Below are 22,364 nucleotides of genomic sequence, written 5' to 3'. Positions count from 1 at the left end.
AAGAGATACAGTAATGAAAGATAAAAAGGAAATTTTTATCTGAAAAAACCCTACCTTTTTGTGTGGTATCTTTTTTCGTATATCTTATCATTTTCGAATTACATGGAGAAAAAGGAAATTTCATCTTATGTTTTTCAAAAACCATTCATTTAAAACCAGTCCAACTTTTTGAACATAAAAATACTGCTATAATAAAAAGTATTGTAGAAGGAAAACGATGTATTTAAATTCTGATGGATGAGGAGTTAAATATACTTCTCTTTTCTTCTTAAAATACATTAATCATCAACTTTTTTGCAGAATATCTCGCTTAGTTTGAATGTTATCGACATTTAGTATTGCTCATTTTAAGGACTTTTCAAGCAATACAAAAGTTATTAGTATCATTATACACCTAAAATTGACCGTTTCTCTGTTATTTCAAGTTTAATGCACGGATTTGAGCATGCAGCAAAAAAACAAACTCTTCTTACCTACCATATCCCTCTTTGTATTTTAACTAGAAGATTTATGAAGGAACGAATCTCTTTGTTTTTTTATAACTTACAGAAATATTTTATATATGTAGTTTTTTTGCTAGATGCATAGTTTCTAAGTTATTCGCAAAAATCCGTCCGAAAAGGTGTCATTTTTTTAATGAAAATGGCCAATTTTCAACCACGAATAACTCAAAAAGTATTGAGTTTACAAAAAATAATTATAGAACACTTTTTGCTTAAAATTAGGTTCTCTAGCCTCTTCCGTGGCTATTTTAACCAAAACATTTTTTACCCCCGAGAAGGGGTGGGAACCACCACCAAGATAAAAGCGCACATGGGCATAGGGTAGACTTTGTTTCTTGAGCTATTCCCTAGTTACTGTGAAAATATCAAGTAAATCGATGTAATAGGATGGAATTCAGAGCCAAATACCCTCATTGACTGTCCTGTTATTATAATGATTACTTTTAGAACGAATATTCCCAACACGTCATCTCCCACAATTCCAAAAAACCAGAACAGGAACCCCCTTTATCATGTCCTCAGTGCATTCTTCAATTCGAAACAAAAGAAGAGCTGAAACTGCATAAAGCCAACCATACAAAAGCATGGAAGTACTTCAAACGAAAAAGAACCAAACAAAAAGGTCCTGCTAGGAATGTAAAGTACACCTGTGATATTTGTAATAAAGGTTTTATCAAGAAATCACTCTTAGAAAGACATGAGAGGATACATAGTGGAGAAAAGCCGTTTGAAGTAAGTATTCAGTTTACATCATTTATATTTTGAATGTTTTGTTACTATTGAATTTTCATACTTTTTGAAGTTATACTTCTTTAGGCACGAGGGTGAATTTTTACATTCCCTGGCACATGCGCACACCCGACAGTATGTTGTTAGTTGCTACATCTTTATATAAGGTGTGCGTGAAAAGAATATATTAGTGTTTTTAGTAAATATATTTATTATAATTTTTATGTGTGTGGATTTGTCTTCCTCGGGAATAAGATATTTTGTAATAATAGTAAGTATATTTAAAGTATTTTTGTATACTTCATCATCATCATCATTCTCTTTGCCTTATCCCTATGCGGGGTCGGTTTCCCTAATTGCATTTCTCCACACAATTCTATCTTGGGTCATATCAATGTTAATCCCCTTTACCAACATATCCTGCCTTATCGCCTCCCCCAGGTCTTCTTTGGTCTTCCTCTCCTACTCCTTCCAGGAATCTGCACTTCAGCTATTCTTCATATTGGGTGATTAACGTCTCGACGTTGAACATGACCAAACCATCTTAACCTATGCTCTCTCATTTTGGCATCAATTGGTGCCACACCTAGACTTCCCCTAATATACTCATTTCTAATTTTATCCTTCTTTGTCACTCCACTCATCCATCTAAGCATTCTCATTTCCGCCACATGCATTCGTTGTTCCTCTTTCTCTTTCACTGCCCAATATTCAGTTCCGTACATCATAGCCGGTCTTATGGCTGTTTTATAGAATTTTCCCTTCAGCTTCATTGGAATTTTTCTGTCACACAACACACCACTCGCTTCTTTCCACTTCATCCATCCAGCCCTAATTCTACTGCATGCATCTCCATCTATTTCTCCATTACTCTGTAATACCGATCCTAGGTACTTAAAATTATTGCTTTTCACAATCATTTCACCATCCAAAGATATCATTTTATTTGTAGTAGCTCCATCTTTAAATGAACATTCCAAATACTCTGTTTTTGTCCTACTAAGTTTTAGACCTTTTTCCTCCAGAGCTTGTCTCCACTGTTCCAATTTTTGTTCTAAGTCTCTTTCACTATTTCCTACTAACACGACATCATCAGCATACATTAAGCACCATGGAATGTTACCCTGTAGTGTCGCTGTTACCTGGTCCAAAACTAATGAGAATAAATACGGGCTAAGCACAGAGCCTTGGTGCAATCCTACTTTCACATGAAATTTATCAGTCTCTCCCACACCTGTCCTAACACTAGTCGTTACTCCCTCATACATATCCCTCACAATCTTTACATATTCACCAGGGACTCCTTTCTTATTGAGTGCCCACCACAGAATCTCTCGAGGAACTCTATCATATGCTTTCTCAAGATCAATGAATACCATATGAGCGTTTGTTTCTTTACTCCTGTATTTTTCCATTAACTGTCTTATAATGAAAATTGCATCTGTTGTTGATCTACCCTGCATAAAGCCAAATTGATTCTCGGATATTTCGGTCTCTTCACGTATCCGTCTGTCAATTACTCTTTCCCATATTTTCATGGTGTGGCTAAGCAGTTTTATAGCCCTGTAGATTGTACATTGTTGTATATCTCCCTTGTTTTTGTAAACAGGTACCAGTATACTGCTTCTCCATTCGTCTGTCATTTGTCCGACTTCCGTAATTCTATTAAATAGACCTGCTAGCCACCTTGTTCCTGTCTCTCCCAATTTTTGTATACTTCACTTGGTCTATTAAATTTGTCAGTATTTATGAGAAATCTTATAACCTGTCAAAGCAAAGGGAATATAGCTCAGTGATCGAGCGTATGACCGGAGATCGAGAGGTCCCGGTTCGAATCCGTGTGTTTTCTATTTTTTCTATTTTTGGTATTGTTTTAATAAAAATTTTTGGAAAGTAGTAAGTAAAAATTAATTTAATCTTGAAATAAAATACAAATAACCTGTTGAAAGTATATTTATTTCGTTGAAATCATATAATAGAAGTATAACTTCTTACATGCGTACAAAGTACACACACATTATTTTTTTTTCAACTAATTGTCCCAATTTAACTAAACGAGGAAAAAATATAGAAACCAACAAATGAAAGGGTTTTTAACCCGCGAGTAGTCGCGCGGTGAGATAGAATCTCAATTTTTATCCTTTTTCGCGATAACTTGATGAAAAATTTTGCAATTTTGAAAAAATTTCGTAAGTGCCTCGAGGAAGGGTATAGTAATGCCTAGAGGATTTTTTTCTTCTTCTTCTTTTTGTGGAATTTATGGCTTTGGGGAGAGCCAATTAGCTTTAACCCGCGAGAAGTCGCGCCGTTAGATAGAATCTCACATTTCATCCTTTTTTGTAATACAGTAAAACCTGTCTGTAACGGCCACTAAAAATGAAAGAACTATTGGCCGATATAGAAAGGTGGACGGTATTGCCAGTTTTTGTAGTCTACATATAATTGGTTTGGGAAATTTTTAAACTGGCCGTTAGGACAGGTGGCCGATGTTGGCAGGTGGCCGTTAACACAGGTTTTTTTAATAAAATTGTTAAAAATATATATTTTCAATATAAAAAGTAGATAAAAATAGTAAGTACAAAATAAAAATTTGTTTTAAATTCGTATTTTGAGATAGAATCTCACACGCGACTATCGACGTTACAGAAGTGAGCGCGACTACTCCCGGGTTAAATACCTTTCAAGTGAGAATCTGTAAATTAGCTTAAACCTAAAGTCCATGTAGTATATTCGAAGATATAGCTATTTAATATGTTCGTGTCGATGGCATACATATGAGCCACATGATGCCTTCACCAATGTGCGGACGGCGCATGTATACCATTGATTATACAAATTTTTAATATGTGTTTTGTTAGTTTAGGATCAGACATGCGCACGCAATGTGTTAAAAAAGCCAGTTTTTCAAAAAATGCATTTTATATATAATCGCATAAAAATTGAGGTGAAGGTAGTTCTATGTATATGTATATGTATTGTTATGATCTGCTTCTTATTAATTTTGTATTAATTATTATTTATTTGATTAATTATTTAATTGTCGCAAATCATACATAAAAAATGAATAAAAAAATCTCAGGGTGCCTTTTTATAATATTAAAAAATGTGTAAATTATCTTACGTTATACTTATCTTCTCTCGTGGTTTCAGTATCTCTCAGTTGATCCTAATCGGGATAAAATAGGAAAAAGAAATAAAGCAAAATATAAAATAAACATACAGAATTGTCTTTTATTTATCAAAATCAATACTCTAAAAATCTATCAAATCTAAAACCTGTGGACACAGATGTCCGAATGAAATTTCTACCACTTAAATTTATTTTAGTTAAAAAAAAACAATTTATCGGTTTGTTCCCGATGACTTTGGTAAAACAAACTAAACAAAACAATTTATGTATTCGCAAGATAACCTATACTTCCTATTTACTTTTTGAAATATTGGAATTTTAATTCATATGCTTTTTACTCAAAATTTTAGTTTCCGAACATAAAAATATCTTTCACATAAATTGACTGACCTTTTGCTTCACTCACTCTGATGTCTTCTCGTGACCCAAAACAGCTCTCCCTCGTTGACTATGTTAAAGGCTACTCATCAAAGCCCTCTCCGTTCTCCAGCTTCAAAACTATCAGCATACCAGCACCAATTCTCCAACAAGCCAGGCCTCTTTTGACCAGTACTCGATTCAGACAGAACTCCAAAAATTCTCTGCTCTCCTTCTCACAATAATACAGAATCAAAGAGGTATTTCGTCTCAATTTGATCTGTCTCTCGTTCCACTTTTCAGCACTATTTTCCACTATCAAACAAACACTGGTACTTGCTAACTACCTATCCACGAAAACGTCGAACTGCTCCTCAGCGATGCCAATAACATACTGCCTTCTTTTTCAAATTCACTCAACTTTCAAACCACTTTTCCCCTTCCAAATTGCCAAGAATTAGAAACATTTCTCTTTTCCATTCGACAAACAAACAGTCATTTTCAAAATTATTCCGACCATCCTAATTACTTTCGGGGAACCCTACAACATTTACTCGATATTAAAATTCCAAACTTTCTTTTAAACCATTTTTCTAGAAAATGATAATTACCTCTACCTGTAGATTCTATATTTCCCGTAATAAACAATCTTTTAACATTTTAAAACTAAATACATCGTCCTTTTCACTTTAATTATTCACAAAAGTCTTTAATGGTTCATCGAAAAGCTCATCAAAAGAGAAATCCACTTACATCCAAACTAAATTCTAATAAATATTTACAGATCAATATACAGGGTGTATCAAATTTATGTGCCTGCGTTATTTTAAAAAAAAATTAATTTAATTTTTTTTTGCCTTTGATTGATAAATTGAAAACACAATAGTATGTTACAGTTCAAGTTGATTATACAACTATTCCTAGTTCGAGTGAACTCAAACGACTGGTTTTACTAAAAGTTGATTGTAAATATAAAATGCAGATAATTATTCAACATTTACTAGTAAAAGTAGACTCCAACTAGAAAAAGTATACTCTTCCCAATGCCATTTAGTAAGAGTTGATGTACACAAACAACCGATTCTAGAGATTAAATGTTACTGGATATCAAAAATGAATAACCATTTTCAATTTCGTTGCAACACGAAACTACAGCCGCATCATTATTCCAGTTCAATCAGAGAGTGCAGCAAGCACCTCTACCGGTTTCTAAACTTATTAGTCTCTCATCAGGAGGCACATATGCTGCTCTGTCTGACCAAACTAGGACAAACCCCGGCGTGCAGTCACGGATTGCAACGAACGAAATGGCAGGGATGCCCTAGCGGCAACTGCTAGCAAAAAACTAAGTTTTCAATCTAATAGGACATAAAGCAACATCCAAAAATGTTATTCTACATCCTACCAGACTGAAAACAATGAGAACCTTCTCTGGTAACATCTCCGAGGCTTCTACAATTTGCGAGCCATAACGGATGCTGAGACTAAGGAAGATGAGGGAATTTTACGATTGGAAAGTACGAAGGGAACCATCCTCGTTGGAACTTTACCGCGTTGAGCAGATGGGACATGAATCTTCTTCTTCTTAAGGTGCCGAGACCGCTTGTCGATCGTTGGCTCTCATGTTGCCCAGCATATTAACAATCATTGTCTTATTTACAGCCGCACGAAATAGTTCAGAGCTAGTTTTCCCAAACCATTGGCGTAGGTTTTTAAGCCAAGAAGTTGTACGGCGGCCCACACTTCTTTTTCCCATTATTTTACCTTGCATGACAAGGTGAAGTATGTCATATTTTTCTGGGTGACGCATTATATGACCAAAGTATTCCAATTTGCGCCTTTTAACCGTGTTCACTACTTCGCAACTTTTATTCAAACGTTGCAAAACCCTTTCGTTTGTGACTCTTTCTACCCAACTGATCTTCAGAATACGGCGGTAGACCCACATTTCAAATGCTTCTAGGTTTTTTAAAAGCGATTCTGTCAGTGTCCATGCTTCAACCCCGTAAAGTAGTACTGGGAATATATAACATCGGACCATTCTTATGCGAAGTTCCAAATTTAGATCATGACTGCACAGGATTTTCTTAAATTTCATAAAACTTGTTCTTGCTTTGGCAATTCTACTTTTTATTTCTGTACTAGGGTTCCAGCTTTCATTAATATGAGTACCCAGATATACAAGATTACTTACTCGTTCAATTGAGTCATTACCGATTGTTACGTTATAATAGTTATTATTATTTACGCCTGCCTGTTTACTAATAACCATGAACTTTGTTTTTCTTGCGTTGAGTTTGAGTCCATATATCGCGCAGAATGCCACCATTCGGTTCAATAAGGCTTGAAGATGTTCAATTGATCCAGTCAGCAACAAGGTGTCATCTGCGTATCTGATATTGTTCATAAGCATACCATTAATGAGTATTCCCTCTTTTGCGTTTTCCAACACTTCATTTAAGATTGTTTCAGCGTAAAGATTAAACAACATTGGTGACAATATACAGCCTTGTCGAACTCCGCGCTTGATTTTGACTTCTTCAGAGCACTGATTCGCAACCCTAATACATGCAGCCTGGCCCCAATACAAATTTGCGATTATTCTAATGTCCCTACCGTCCAGACCGGTAGTTTTGAGAATATGTAGCATTTTTTCATGGCGAACTTTATCAAAGGCCTTTTCAAAATCAATCGCGCACATGAAAACGTCATGATTTACATCTCTGCATCTTTGAATTAAAACTTGGGTTGCGAATAGTGCATCACGCGTTCCAAGGCCACAGCGAAAACCGAATTGAGTACTTGAGATTCTTTCCTCAATTTTTCTATATGTTCTTTGATGAATTATTCTGAGAAACGTTTTCAATACATGACTCATTAGGCTGATGGTGCGATAGTCGCTGCATTTTGTGGTTCTGTGTTTTTTTGGTAGTACAACAAATGAGGATTTAAGCCAATCTTTAGGAATTTTTCCGCTTTCGTAGATTAAGTTGAACAATTTCGTAAGTATCTTAATGCCCTCGGCACCTTAAAGCTTTAGTGTTTCTACGTAAATCCCATCTGGTCCGATCGCCTTGCCGTTTTTTGCGTTCTTTATAGCGTATTGCACTTCTTCCTTAGTTATTGGAGGACCGCTTATGTCATTTAGCGTTTCTAGTTCGCTTCTTTCATCATCGAATAATTCCTTTATATCCATGTCCATCGTATTAGTTGACCTTAGATATCGATTATAATTTTTCCGTTTTTATCTTCGATTAGTGGAGGATTACATTTTTTATTCAGTCCTGCAACTTCTTTCAGTTTTTTGTGCATATTGAATGCGTCATAGATACGCTCGTAGTTCTCAATTTCTTTACATTGTTGTTTATGCCACTCTGATTTAGCTGATCTTATTTTTCTTCGAATCATACTGTTTAGCTTTTTGTATTCTGTCAGATTAGCATTCTTATATTTTCTTCTTGCATCCATTAAATTCAATATCTCTTCTGTCATCCACTGTTGCTTATTCCTACGCTGATTTTCCATTAGATGGTCTTCTTGGACTTTTTCCAATGTTTCTTTGCATGACTCCCATAATTGTTCTTCTGAATTTTTATTTCCCAATTTCTGAAACTGATCTTCTAATTTATTGGTTACTATTTCTTTCACTTCCGCATTTGAAAGTTTATCTTTGCCGATCTTAGGAGATATTTTGGGATTTTTAATCTTTTTAAATTTAAGTAATACTTTAGCTGCTAGTAAGTTGTGGTTGGAGGGTACATCCGCTCCTGGATATGTTTTGGAGGACAATATAGCATTTCTATATCTTTTTGATATACAGATATAATCAATTTGATTTCTTACTATTCTTCCACAAGTGTCCATAGGAGATTTCCAGGTGTAAAGTCGTCGCTTAGGCAAGTCAAAAAAAGTGTTGGATATTACTAATTGTTTTTCTACACAAAATCTAATCATTCTATCTCCACGGTCGTTTCTCGTGCCTAAACCAAACTTGCCAACGACATCTTCTTCACTACCTCTTCCAACCTTGGCATTGAAATCCCCCAATACAATGTTTATATCTTGGCTTCCTGTGAGCGATAATAAATAGTCTAGATCTGAATAAAAGCTTTCGACAACTTCATCGTCATATTGTTGTGTATGTGCATATATACCTGAATGATGTTTAAGTCTGTACGATTTGTTTTTATTTGTAACATTATTAATCTATCTGAGTATAGCACGATATTTTTTACTGATTTTGCGACATTTTGTTCTAAAATAAATGCCACACCATTTCTATGTTGCGGACCTTCTTCACCAGAGTAATAAATTTCATAATTATCTATCGTCATATAGCCAGAACCCGGCCATCTCATCTCGCTTATACCTAAGATATTTATATTTAACCTTCGCATTTCCTTGATCGTATTGTGAATCTTTCCAGATTCAAACATACTTGTAATATTCCAAGTCGCTATTAAACATTCCTTATCTATTACCAAATTTGATGAATTACAGGGAATTCGCTTGCTGACGACTGGGGAATCCCTGCTGTTTCCCACGCCGAATCTTGGATTCCGAGTCCCATGATTAGTAAATATATTTACAATATTAACATCTGTCATCATGAGTTACTAGGGAAGTTATAATCAGGTAGTTTCCCGTTGCTTTCCTGATTCCACTGCCGTTGACTGAATTTTCAGCTCATCCGCCTTCGGGGCCGATTTCTCAACCCCAGGACAATAGAGTGCACTTCCGTACCTCCTGGTAACGGTTGATTGCTAATACCGGCGCACATTCGGTTTTTATTTAGGTTTAGGTTCGCAGTATCGCAGCCGGTTAAATCATTATTTGATTGTCGCCTGCGACTTTATGGCACCGCACTTGTTAGGAATTGTATTCCTTAGCCGCGAGCCACTAATGACACAGCTGCTGTCCTGTGTCATGTCCTCAGTTGATCCGCCGGTACTTATTTGGCGAAGCCTTATTCGTACCTGTCCTGTATATCTACAGGAACGTTCCCTATCAGCCATTGGGGTTAAGGACTTCCCCATCCAGGTCTGTCTTTCACAAAGTACTGAAAAACCCCTACCCAATTCAGAGCTCTTCCTCCATGCAAACTAGACCTAGCACAGTTGGGACATGAATAATAAATTGTAAAATTCCCTCATCTTCCTTAGTCCCAGCATCCGTTATGGCTTGCAAATTGTAGGAGCCTAAGAGGTGTTTCCAGAGAAGGTTCCCATTGTTTTCAGTCTGGTAGGATGTAGAATAACAATTTTGGATGTTATTTTATGTGATATTAGATTGAAAACTTAGTTGTTTTTTTAGCAAATCGTAATAAGTAGTTGAATCGGTCAAAACAAAGAGACGGACACTCATCAAAAAAGCACGTGAGATTATACTCCTATAATCAACATTTACTGAATCGATCCAGGAATAGTCAACTCAAACTAGTAAGAGTTGATTCTATTTTTCCCGCGATCTACTTTTACTAACAAGGGTTAGGAAGAGTCTACTTCAACTAGTAAAAGTTGAATTAAGTTTTTCAAAATGAACTCTTACTGCTCGCTTTAGTTGGAGTTGACTCGAACTAGGAATAGTCAACTCTAACTGAGAATCAACTTGAACTGTAACATATACAATAAATAAATAAAATAAATTTCGACCAAGAGTCAGGATTCTGTTAACCGAGATACTATAGTATCAAGCGGCGCCGCTAGGAGGAGCTTCTCCAACAATGCGTCTCAGAATACTTTAAGAACACTTGGTCATTTTGTACTCTAAACCGAGTAAAGCATGAAAAAGAAAAAGAAAATAATCGTTTTCGTTTTGATTCAATTCGAGTCTCTTGCCATCCTCTGACACAGTGTTTCTGGATCTCTATCCTTTATCAAAGAGGCTATTGCAAGTAGACTGAATTGAATCAACTCGAGACGAAGAAGAACTGCATCTATTAAAATATCTGCAGTATATAGATATCTGCAGATATTTTAATAGATGCAGTTCTTCGAGACGAAGAAGAACTGCATCTATTAAAATATCTGCAGTATATAGATATCTGCAGATATTTTAATAGATGCAGTTCTTCTTCGTCTCGAGTTGATTCAATTCAGTCTACTTGCAATAGCCTCTTTGATAAAGGATAGAGATCCAGAAACACTGTGTCAGAGGATGGCAAGAGACTCGAATTGAATCAAAACGAAAACGATTATTTTCTTTTGTTTTACATATACAATAATCTCTATTTATTGAATTTCTTTGCCTGAGCCGTTAACAATTTTTTTACCCCCTAAAATTGAGCTTTCTGCTTAACACATTCATTGACACGACTGCATATGAAGTAATTTACTGATTACTCCATAAGAAAACGTGTCACATCTGAGGCGTGTCCGCGAATGTGTTAAGTAAGTCAACATATGTTAATGACTTCTCTCATCTGTTTGATTATTTTGCAGCATTTAAATTCAACGAATTATTAAAATCGATAACAAAACCTAAATTTTAAGAATTTAAGCAAGGCCTTATGTGGTCGAGGACCAAAGTTATGCAATTTTAATTTTAACTTTAATCTGACGTAAAACGAATATATTTTTCCTTAAATCTGAATGTAGTTATTTTACTGATTATCTTTTTTAGTGTAATTTATGTCAGCAAACATTTAGCCAGAAAGTAACTTTAGAAAATCATTTACTGAAACACACGGGACGTAAGCCATTTGCTTGCTTTTTGTGCCCGGCTAGATTCAATCAAAAAGGTAACTTGTGTGTTTTTATTTATCGTAGCCAATAAGCAACTAATGCTGTAATTTCCAGGAAATCTAAGAGTCCACATCAACAAAACTCACACTGCACCCCAAAACGGCCAAAAAGTATTCAAATGCTCACAATGCTCGTGCATGTTCAAGCGAATAGCATCCCTCAACGGACATGTGACCAAAGCCCATCTCACGGTAGAGTCTACAGAAGACGGTGTGGTTAACGATGTTTTGAACAACCTGAAAGACCTAAAAGACTTAAAAAACACGAATTTCGAGACTTCTGTTACTTTAACCGAGTCTGGCAGCGAAAAAAAGTATTCGGTGAAGTTGAAAAAAATCGGAGATACGAAATGGTACAAGTGTACGTATTGTTTTAAGTTGTGTAAGAAGCCTAGCGATATTATAAGGCACATCAGGATACATACAAAGGAAAGACCTTATGAGGTAAGACATAACAATATTTTTTTATTTACATTATACCTTATCAACGAAAACTTTTCGTTTATAAATTCGCAAAGTCTGTTTGTTCGTGCGTTGCCGCTCCTGCAACACTTAGAGCCGATTTACCGATGGATTCTTATGTAGTTTTGTCTTCTGAATCCAAATCTGAAAACGGCATTTCGATATCTCTAACCATCTTTGAGATAACCGACCTCAAAGTCTAAAATGTGACGTCACAATCCTTTTATTTTCTGCCGACACACTAAACCTCATCTGAAATCGTTGCTAAATAGTAAGTAGGCTAGTTTTAATCAGAATTTGTTAAGCGATATTTTGACACTTCGTGAATGTCAAACTAAATTTTAAATTAGCTATTAATAAAATATAAATAACATTTTATAGTGAATTTAATTATTATATAAAAAAAGAAAATGTTTAAAAATACAATTTGAGTATATTTTGAAAGCAATAATGTATTAATAACTTTAAAAAGGTTATAAGGTCGAGTATACGGCCTCCTGTTTAATGATAAATAGACTGTTCCATTTCCATCTATTGCTGACAATCATTATTCAAAACACTACACTACACTTCATCAGTAAAATCTTTATGTATTTCACAATATTTGAAAATTGTTATTATGAAATGTTGTTTGGAATAAAAAATTATGTTCTGATATATGAAATTACATCCTTCTAATGGAAAAAAATATTTGAAGATTTTTCTCAAATTATGGATATCACCATCATTTTCATTTATAACTCGTATTTTTAATTTGAAAAAAAAAGTTATTCTTCTTAAAAAGCTCTTCATGGTCTAAGATTTTTGATGCAACAATCATATATCAAATTTTATTAATTTTATACGAGGTATATAAAAAATATGAACTTCGAGTAAAGTATCTTTATAGTTCACAACATTTAAATTAAAATGAAATAATTGCACATTAAAACATAATTTTTAATTCTACTAAACAACTTTTCGTAATTGCAATTTTCCATATTATGAATTTAAATATCTACGTAAACAAACAAAGTTTTCGTTATGATAATGCTCGCATTCTCAGCTTGTTTTTATTATGTATTGTACACCTTCTAGTAAAAATTTTCGTCGAACGGATTTGCCGAAAATCGCTGAATTTTTTTGGACTTTTTGGAGACAAAAATCTGTTGAGATTTTTGTCTGACGAAAAATTTATTTTAGATGTGTTTCCACATATCTCTGAGTTGCCGGTAGATCTAATGGTAGGGGAGCAAAGTATGCTAAATGTGCAGTCACTCGAGCGCTTTGGGGACCTGGATGTGAAGAGTAGGTCTTAAAATCAAAAAAAGCTAAGTAAAGTTTTCCATTTTAGCGGGCGCTTGCCATTTTTTAATTTAATTTTCCATTTCCGACAATCGTTTTTTCCGATTATAACGCCATCTATGCATAATTCGAAAAAATGTTTCGAATAAAAGTTACTTATTTTTTCGTAAGGAATCCAAATCTGCCATAAAAAATGGGGCTCCTATTTAAGATTTTAAAGTAACACCCCACCCCACCTCCTTGGGGGTCGTGTTTGGTACCATTCGATAGATTTTTTTAAAAATATTAAAGAAGTGTATTTTACAGTTTTTCGATCTAATGTTCATTTCGCGAAATATCGCGGAATTCGTATTTAAAATATTAAATTTACCCCCCACCCCTGTCCGTGGGAAGTCCTGTTTGATATCTTTCGATAGATTTTTAAAAAATATTTAGCACATATTTTTTAGTTTTTCAATCTGTCATTCATTTCGCGAAATATTCGCTTTTTTCTTGTGAAACTTTGGGGCTCGCCCATTTCCATATGCCCGGCTCAAATCCTCAGATTTTTGAAATATACACTCTTTTTCATGTACTTAACTTACCTTATCTTAATCTGACAATTTCGAGTTTTTTTAAGAATAGATTTTTTTTTCGGGCCCCCCTTAACGAACTCCCCTGTGTTAAGAGCCAATATATGGTAGAGGTACATATGCAGGGTACCAGGTTTCTCCCCATATGATAATCTGACGCGCTCGAGTAACTGCAAAAATCCCCGCTTGGGCTCCCCTACCATAATTTAAATTAATTTAAACAAAACAACCCAAAACAGATGAATTTACAATAATAATAATGGTACAATTAAGTGAAACGGAGCAAAATGAAAAATTTTGACGCATGTCAAAATTTTCAATGTGTTTTAAATGTATTCATTTTTTTCGAATCCTGAGAAAACTAATAAGTATTTTTGAAAAATTTAAACGCAGACTGAAAGAATACTTTATTACCGAGGGCCAAAAGTCCCTTAGTATAAATAAAAAGGTTCCTTTAAATGATATATTTGCAATTAAAAATCACACTAAATTTTCTCTTTTATTTTCACCCCTCTAACTTATTAAAATAAACATTATAGAAGTTTTCAGGGACTTTCGGCCCTCGGTAATAATGTATTCCTTCATTCTGCGTTTAAATTTTTCAAAAATATTTATTAGTTTTCTCAGGATTCGAAAAAAATGAATACATTTAAAACACATTGAAAATTTTGATATGCTCCAAAATTTTGCATTTTGCTCCGTTCCCCTTAATTCACTTCATAATTCCCTATATTCTCTATTGTCTCAACAATAAGGCAACTGTGCGAGAATGTCAACTGAATGATGAACAAATTAAATTTTAAAAATATTGTATAATATTAATTTCTCAACCTTTACAAATTATTTTCAAATATGATTATAAAGCTCTTTTTGTTTTAGTGTAAATTGTGTCCTGCAACATTTACTTCCAAAGCTGCCGTACATAATCACAAAAAACTACATTTCAGCAAGATATTCAAATGCGATGTTTGCGACAGCGTTTTAGATTCAAATATGGAATACATCGATCATCTGCAGTAAGTATGAATTTCAAATTCGATGTTTTTGTAGCTTTTTCGTCGAAAATTTTAAGTTTTTTGAAATTCTTAACGGCTCTTAACACTTTTACACACTTTTTTTTGTTGCTTTTTGGTCCTTTTTTTTCACGCAATTTCGACATCTTTAATGATATGAACGATTTTTCCATCTCACTTGATTATTTTTGATGCTTTTAACGCTTTTTAGATCTCACTTAAAAAACCCACGGAAAGTAGAATTGATGTTAAGAGATTAAGGGAACCACAAACAAAGGAGCAAACTGTAAAAACTCTTACTAAAAATTTACATATTGCCAAAGAACTGAATAAAAGTAGCTATAACATTGATCAGAAATGGGAAAATATAAAACAAGCAGTAATTAAAACAGCGAGTGAAAACTTAAAACCAAGGAAAAGAAAACAAAGACTTAATGACTGAAGAGATAATATTAATGAATGAAAGAAAATCATTCAAAACAAAAAATCCAGTTAAATATAATGTAACCGATAGATTAATTAAAAAGAAAATACAAGAAGCTAAAGAGAGAATGTTACATGAGCAGTGCCAAGAACTGGACGAATTTGAGAAAAAATATGACGTTTTTAACATGCATAAAAGAATTAGAAAACTAACAGGAATGAAAAAAACACTTCAAACTAGGCAACTAAGAGATGAAAGTGGTGCACTTATGACAGATATAAACCAGAAAATGCAGAGATGGACACAATATATAGCACAGCTTTTTGAAGACAAAGAAAGAACAGAAGCACCAAAAGAGTTTAAAGATGATACTGGACCTGACATTATACGAGAAGAAGTCGAATATGCAATGAAACAAGCTAAAAGTGGTAAAGCTCCCGGGCCTGATGAAGTTCCTATTGAATTACTCAAAATTGTGGAAACTGAATCTATTAACCTTCTTTTGGATTTATTTAACACCATATATATAACAGGTATAATACCTAAAGAATGACTCCAATCGACATTTATACTGCTACCCAAAAAAGTCAATGCAAAGGAGTGCAATGAACATCGCACCATAGCCTTAATGAGTCATGTCTTGAAATTGTTTTTAAAAGTGATTCACAATAGAATACATAAGAAATTAGACGAAGGCATAAGTGATACACAAATGGGATTTAGGAAAGGTCTGGGAACACGGGACGCACTGTTTGCAGTAAGTGTTCTTTCGCAGAGATGCCTAGATATGAATCAGGAAGTATATGCCTGTTTCATTGATTTTGAGAAGGCATTTGACAAAGTGTCGATCGGATAGCTCAGTGCGACTAGCGGCTGACCCGCACTTCACTTCGCCGTGAGGTACGAGAGTTCAAGCCCAAGCCAGGCCATCGGAAAAACAAAAAAAAGGCTAACGCGTCAGTATAAAATTCTAAATATGAATCTGGCGCTTAGACTGGAATATGCGGGCATCTGATCGACCTATGAGGGAGCAGTACGGCAAGGGATAAGGGCTTGCGGCTCGGTGATACTCCCCCATAGATCCCTACCGAAGGGCGTTGACGCCTAAGAACGGTGTATATATATATTTGACAAAGTGCAGCATAATCGTCTCAAAGAAATTTTGTTAAATAAAAACATAGAGAGTAGAGACACTAGAATTATATGTAACCTCTATTGGAATCAGACAGCAAAAGTGAAAGTTGAAAATGAACTGACTGAGGATATCCAGATTCGTCGTGGGGTGCGCCAAGGGTGTATTTTATCACCATTGTTATTTAATTTATATCCGACACAGATCTTCAAAACTATATGGTGGCGAAAAAGGAAGCGAAAGTAGCAGTAGCAAAAGCCAAAGCAGAAGCGTATTCAAACCTATTCGCGGAGTGCAAGTACTTGGAAGGGGAAACGAGAAACGACCCTGCGCGAGTCGCGGAGAAATATTGCAACTATCTTAAATAATTCATATTGTCAATTGATATTGTCAAATTGACGTATATTTCATACCTTCTGTCAATGAAGCAGAAAAATTATATATTGCTCCACAATATTGATATGATATGCAATTATTATATAAAGGTAAATTTAATTAATTTTATTTTGCTTGCAGTACTGCATTTTAATAACTAATTTTATTTACTACATACAATTGTTGACGTTTTCATAACATAACCTGAATCTTATTTTTTCTTCTTATTATTTTTTTGGACTATGGCCTTGACAATTATCCAGTAACCAGGACTAATATAATTGGCCAATATAATTAAAAGTGCGAATTTTAGTATAGAGCGTAGAAATAGGGGTCGCTTTGCCGAACTTGCACGGTCCCAATACGATCAACTTGATACCAGGGAAGGCGAAACGAAGATATATAAAATAGCCAAACAGAGAGCAAAGAAAGCAAAATATTTTAATCAGATTAGATGTATCCGAGATGAAAATAATAAAATACTAGTTCACGAAAGGGATGTCAAAAAGAGATGGAGAAAGTACTTTGACAGCTTATTAAATGAAGAATTTGACAGACAGCCTGTAGAGTCAACGGAGACAGTAACAGCAATGGTCACCAAAATAACCAACGAGGAAGTGGCTCAAGCGCTTCAAAAAATAAAGAAAGGAAAAGCGGTAGGACCAGATGATATTCCTGAGGAAATATGGAGAGCATTGGGAGAGACAGGAACAAGGTGGCTAGCAGATCTATTTAATAGAATTATGGAAGTCGAACAAATGCCAGACGAATTGAGAAGCAGTATACTGGTACCTGTTTACAAAAACAAGGGAGATATACAACAATGTACAAACTACAGGGCTATAAAACTGCTTAGCCACACCATGAAAATATGAGAAAGAGTAATTGACAGACGGATACGTGAAGAAATCGAAATATCCGAGAATCAATTTGGCTTTATGCAGGGTAGATCAACAACAGATGCAATTTTCATTATAAGACAGTTGATGGAAAAATACAGGAGTAAAGAAACAAACGCTCATATGGTATTCATTGATCTTGAGAAAGCATATGATAGAGTTCCTCGAGAGATTCTGTGGTGGGCACTCAATAAGAAAGGAGTCCCTGGTGAATATGTAAAGATTGTGAGGGATATGTATGAGGGAGTAACGACTAGTGTTAGGACAGGTGTGGGAGAGACTGATAAATTTCTGATTGAGTGAAAGTAGGATTACACCAAGGCTATGTGCTTAGTCCGTATTTATTCTCATTAGTTTTGGACCAGATAACAGCAAAACTACAGGGTAACATTCCATGGGCTTAATGTATGCTGATGATGTCGTGTTAGTAGGAAATAGTAAAAGAGACTTAGAACAAAAACTGGAACAGTGGAGACAAGCTCTGGAGGAAAAAGGTTTAAAACTTAGTAGGACAAAAACAGAGTATTTGGAATGTTCATTTAAAGATGGAGCTACTACAAATAAAATGGTATCTTTGGATGGTGAAATGATTGTGAAAAGCAATAGTTTTAAGTACCTAGGATCGGTATTACAGAGTAATGGAGAAATAGATGGAGATGCATGCAGTAGAATTAGGGCTGGATGGATGAAGTGGAAAGAAGCGAGTGGTGTGTTGTGTGACAGAAAAATTCCAATGAAGCTGAAGGGAAAATTCTATAAAACAGCCATAAGACCGGTTATGATGTACGGAACTGAATGTTGGGCAGTGAAAAAGAAAGAGGAACAACGAATGCATGTGGCGGAAATGAAAATGCTTAGATGGATGAGTGGAGTGACAAAGAAGGATAAAATTAGAAATGAGTATATTAGGGGAAGTCTAGGTGTGGCACTAATTGATACCAAAATGAGAGAGCATAGGTTAAGATGGTTTGGTCATGTTCAACGTCGAGACGTTAATCACCCAATACGAAGAATAGCTGAAGTGCAGATTCCTGGAAGGAGTAGGAGAGGAAGACCAAAGAAGACCTGGGGGGAGGCGATAAGGCAGGATATGTTGGTAAAGGGGATTAACATTGATATGACCCAAGATAGAATTGTGTGGAGAAATGCAATTAAGGAAGCCGACCCCGCATAGGGATAAGGCAAAGAGAATGATGAAGAGAATGATGATGATTGAAGCCATCTCAGAATTAGCGTTGGCCGAAGTCAATGATGCTCTAATAATAAACGGTGAGCCACTTAATAATATAAGATATACTGACGATACCGTACTTCTAGCGGGAACACTGGAAGAATTGCAACACCTTGCTCAACAACTAAATATACATTACAACGATTATGGGCTAAAAATAAATTTGAAGAAAATCAAGTTCATGGTATTTACAAAAGCACAAAACAGCAGAGTTAGACTAGTACTGGATAATACAGAAATTGAGCAAATATCTTCGTACAAATACCTTGGAGCATGGATCACAGAAGATACTGATCAGACAAAAGAAATAAGATGCCGCATTGAAATTGCACGATCCATTTTTAACAGAATGAGGAAACTTTTCTGTAATCGCAATATCAATATAACGCTCCGGATAAGAATGCTTCGTTGTTATATTTTCTCCACCCTTTTGTATGGGATTGAGGCATGGACACTAAAACAATCCAACATTAAAAACCTGGAAGCATTCGAAATGTGGTGTTGTAGACGTATTCTGAAAATATCATGGACAGATCGTAAAACAAACGCACAAGTGCTCGAACAACCAGGAAAACAATGCGAAGTTTTAAATTCCATAAAAATCAGGAAGTTGGAATACTTGGGGCACATCATGAGAGGTGAAAAATACGAACTATTAAGGAATATAATGCAGGGCAAAATCAAAGGCAGAAGAAGCGTAGGAAGACGTAAAATCTCGTGGCTACGCAATCTCCGTGAATGATTTGGATGCAGCTCAATTGAACTATTCCGGCGCGTAACCAAACAAAATTATAATTGCCAGAATGATTTCCAATCCCGATAGGAGCGGAACTTTAAGAAGAAGAAGAAGATCTCACTAGATTCTTTTTGATGCTTTTAACGCTTTTTAGTTGCTCTTTGACTTTTTTGGCAACTTATCGACGTATTATAAACATAGAACGAGGAGTGCGTCAAGGGTGCATTCTGTCCCCTCTACTATTTAACGTCTATGCCGAACATATCATCAGAGCTTCTCTTGAAGATCGCCCTGAAGGTGCCAGAGTCAATGGAATTATCATTAACAATGTAAGATATGCCGATGACACCGTAGTATTAGCGGAAACAGAAGACCAACTAAAAATATTGATGAACATACTATCAGAAGAAAGTGACAGACTGGGCTTGGATATTAATCTTTCCAAAACCAAAATCATGGTATTCCACAAGAACCCCCATGAACAAATTACACCCAACATACAAATCAATGGTATCACCCTTCAGAGTTCCCAAAGCTTCATATACCTGGGCAGAGAGCTAAACAGTCAGCTAGACCACTCAAAAGAAATTAGAAGACGCATTGAAATAGCAAGATGTGGCTTCATGATCATGCGTAAAATACTCTGTGAACCCAAGCTATCAGTCACAGTAAGATTGAGAACACTAAAGTGTTATGTGTGGTCTCTATTACTATATGGCTGTGAGACATGGACATTAAAATAGTATGACGTCAACAAACTGAATTCATTCGAAATGTGGATGTACCGCCGAATGCTAAGAATAAGCTGGACCAGCAAAACTACAAATGAAGAAGTACTGGAAATAATGAACACACGTCCTCATCTGGTCAATACAATCAAAATTAGAAAGACGTCATACCTAGGACACATAATGCGCCATATGGAATTTGAGCAGCTCCAGGTAATATTAGAAGGCAAAATCGAAGGTAAAAGGGGTATAGGAAGAAAGAAAAAATCCTGGCTCCGAAACATCAGAGATTAGACCCACACGACAGGGAATGACTTAATCCATCAAGCCCAGAACAGAGAGAAATTTGCCATATTGATCGCCAATCTCAATAGAGGCACTTAGGAGGAGGAGGATCAACGTATTTTTGGTGCTTTTGAAGCATTTTCGATTGTTTTTAAGCATTTTCAACGGTTTCAACACATTGGCAACGATTTTGACATTTTTTCTACGCTTCTTGATTTTATTGACTTGCTTTTTGACTTTGATTTTTCATCGCTTTAGACTTTTTCGCGTTTTTTAATGTTAACTCTGTTACAACACCGCCAAGACCTTTGTCCCTTGTCATATTTCTATTTGTGTTTGATGTTTTCTAGTGTCAACAGACAATTGGCCTAATTTCATGGTTTAACAAAGAGACGTATATAAAAATTAACTTGTGAATATACAAGGAACCAGCAGACATACTATACGAATTAATGCCTATACAGGGTGATTGATTAGTAGGGTAGAGCTCAATAGCTCCGCTATAGTAATAGATAGCAATAACAGTTAATAACAAAAATTTTAGCCACCTTTGAGCTTCACATTACAAAATTAGTTAGAATGTTATAGGGTGTTCGATAACACAGTGGCAGACCAAACTTATGTTTTTTTAAATGGAACACCCTATATTTTGTTTTAAATTCGAAATCCTGTTAACTTCTCCATCACAAAAATATAAAGGTTTGTTATGTTATACAGGGTATTTACAAAGTTAAAAACAATTTTATATGAAAATCGTAACAAGTTCAACTTCCTGTATAAATAAAAATAAGCAAAACAACAATGGTTTATTAATGCCATATTTTTTAACGTATTGTCAAAATTTTCAAGAATGGTCGATATTGCTAATTTTCTTTATATCGAATACAGGGTGAGTCAAAACGCAAGTACATTATTTTCTCAGTAATTTTAAATGAAACACCCTGTATTTTATATCACTATTGAAAAGTACCATTACCGTACTTTAATTTTTAGATAACATTCTCTATGTCTAAATTTATTAGTTTTCGAGATATTTTTATTTTTCAATGGACCAGTAGCGTGGCCACCCAAATCACCAGAATTTAATAAACTGGACTGATTTTTTTGAGGTTACGTTAATAATGAAGTTTATAAAATACTTCTAACAACAAGAGATGAGATGAAAAATAGAATACAAAGTGTATTTCGATGTGTTAATTTACAAATGCTCCGTAGAGTAAGTAGCTCATTCAATGATCGTTTTTAGGCGTACATAAATGTGTTAGGAGATAATTTTGAACACCTTATGTAATTAAATATTAAAAATATTTTATTAAAAGTAGCTTCTAATTTTTTCAAACATGTTTACTCACAATCGGTTAGTAATTTATGGATTTCTAACCTTTGAAGTAATCAGGAAGCGACTTATTACTTACTTTACTTTCCCAGCTAGCCGGGAAAGTACTTTCCCGGCTAGCATCTGTCACTTTTCTATTTTGCGTATTTACTAATATCAACATTATGCCTAAAGTTTAATACTGCTCGCAACATCGAATATCTTGACCATAATGTGGAGGCTTTACTTTGTTTGCTTATTTCACAAAAATAAGCAAGAAGTACCGTCTCAGAGGTATGCTGCACACCTTTAGCCACGCACCATTTACTGTATAGTTCATAGGTGTTTTCATACCTCTCCCTGCTTTTTTCAGGAATTATTCCTTCAGTAGCTCTCTCTGCAGCTACCCGCAGTTCTGGTGGCGTACATTCAAATTCACTATCAGAC

The 22,364-nt window shown here is 35.0% G+C and overlaps 1 protein-coding gene across 1 annotated transcript in view; it reads left to right on the top strand.

The window, feature by feature from the left end:
• Positions 1-22,364, top strand: part of LOC126883383 (zinc finger protein Xfin-like) — a 105,434-nt gene that overhangs the window by 45,567 nt on the left and 37,503 nt on the right. The window contains exons 3-6 of the mRNA XM_050648908.1: positions 951-1,235; positions 11,341-11,458; positions 11,517-11,905; positions 14,659-14,795. Of these exons, the coding sequence (XP_050504865.1) occupies positions 951-1,235; positions 11,341-11,458; positions 11,517-11,905; positions 14,659-14,795 (929 nt within the window). The remainder of the gene's footprint in view (positions 1-950; positions 1,236-11,340; positions 11,459-11,516; positions 11,906-14,658; positions 14,796-22,364) is intronic.

The sequence above is a fragment of the Diabrotica virgifera genome, chromosome 4 (genome assembly GCF_917563875.1).
Source record: "Diabrotica virgifera virgifera chromosome 4, PGI_DIABVI_V3a".
Classification (NCBI taxonomy): Eukaryota; Metazoa; Arthropoda; class Insecta; order Coleoptera; family Chrysomelidae; genus Diabrotica; species Diabrotica virgifera.
This window is presented reverse-complemented; position numbering and strand designations above follow the sequence as displayed.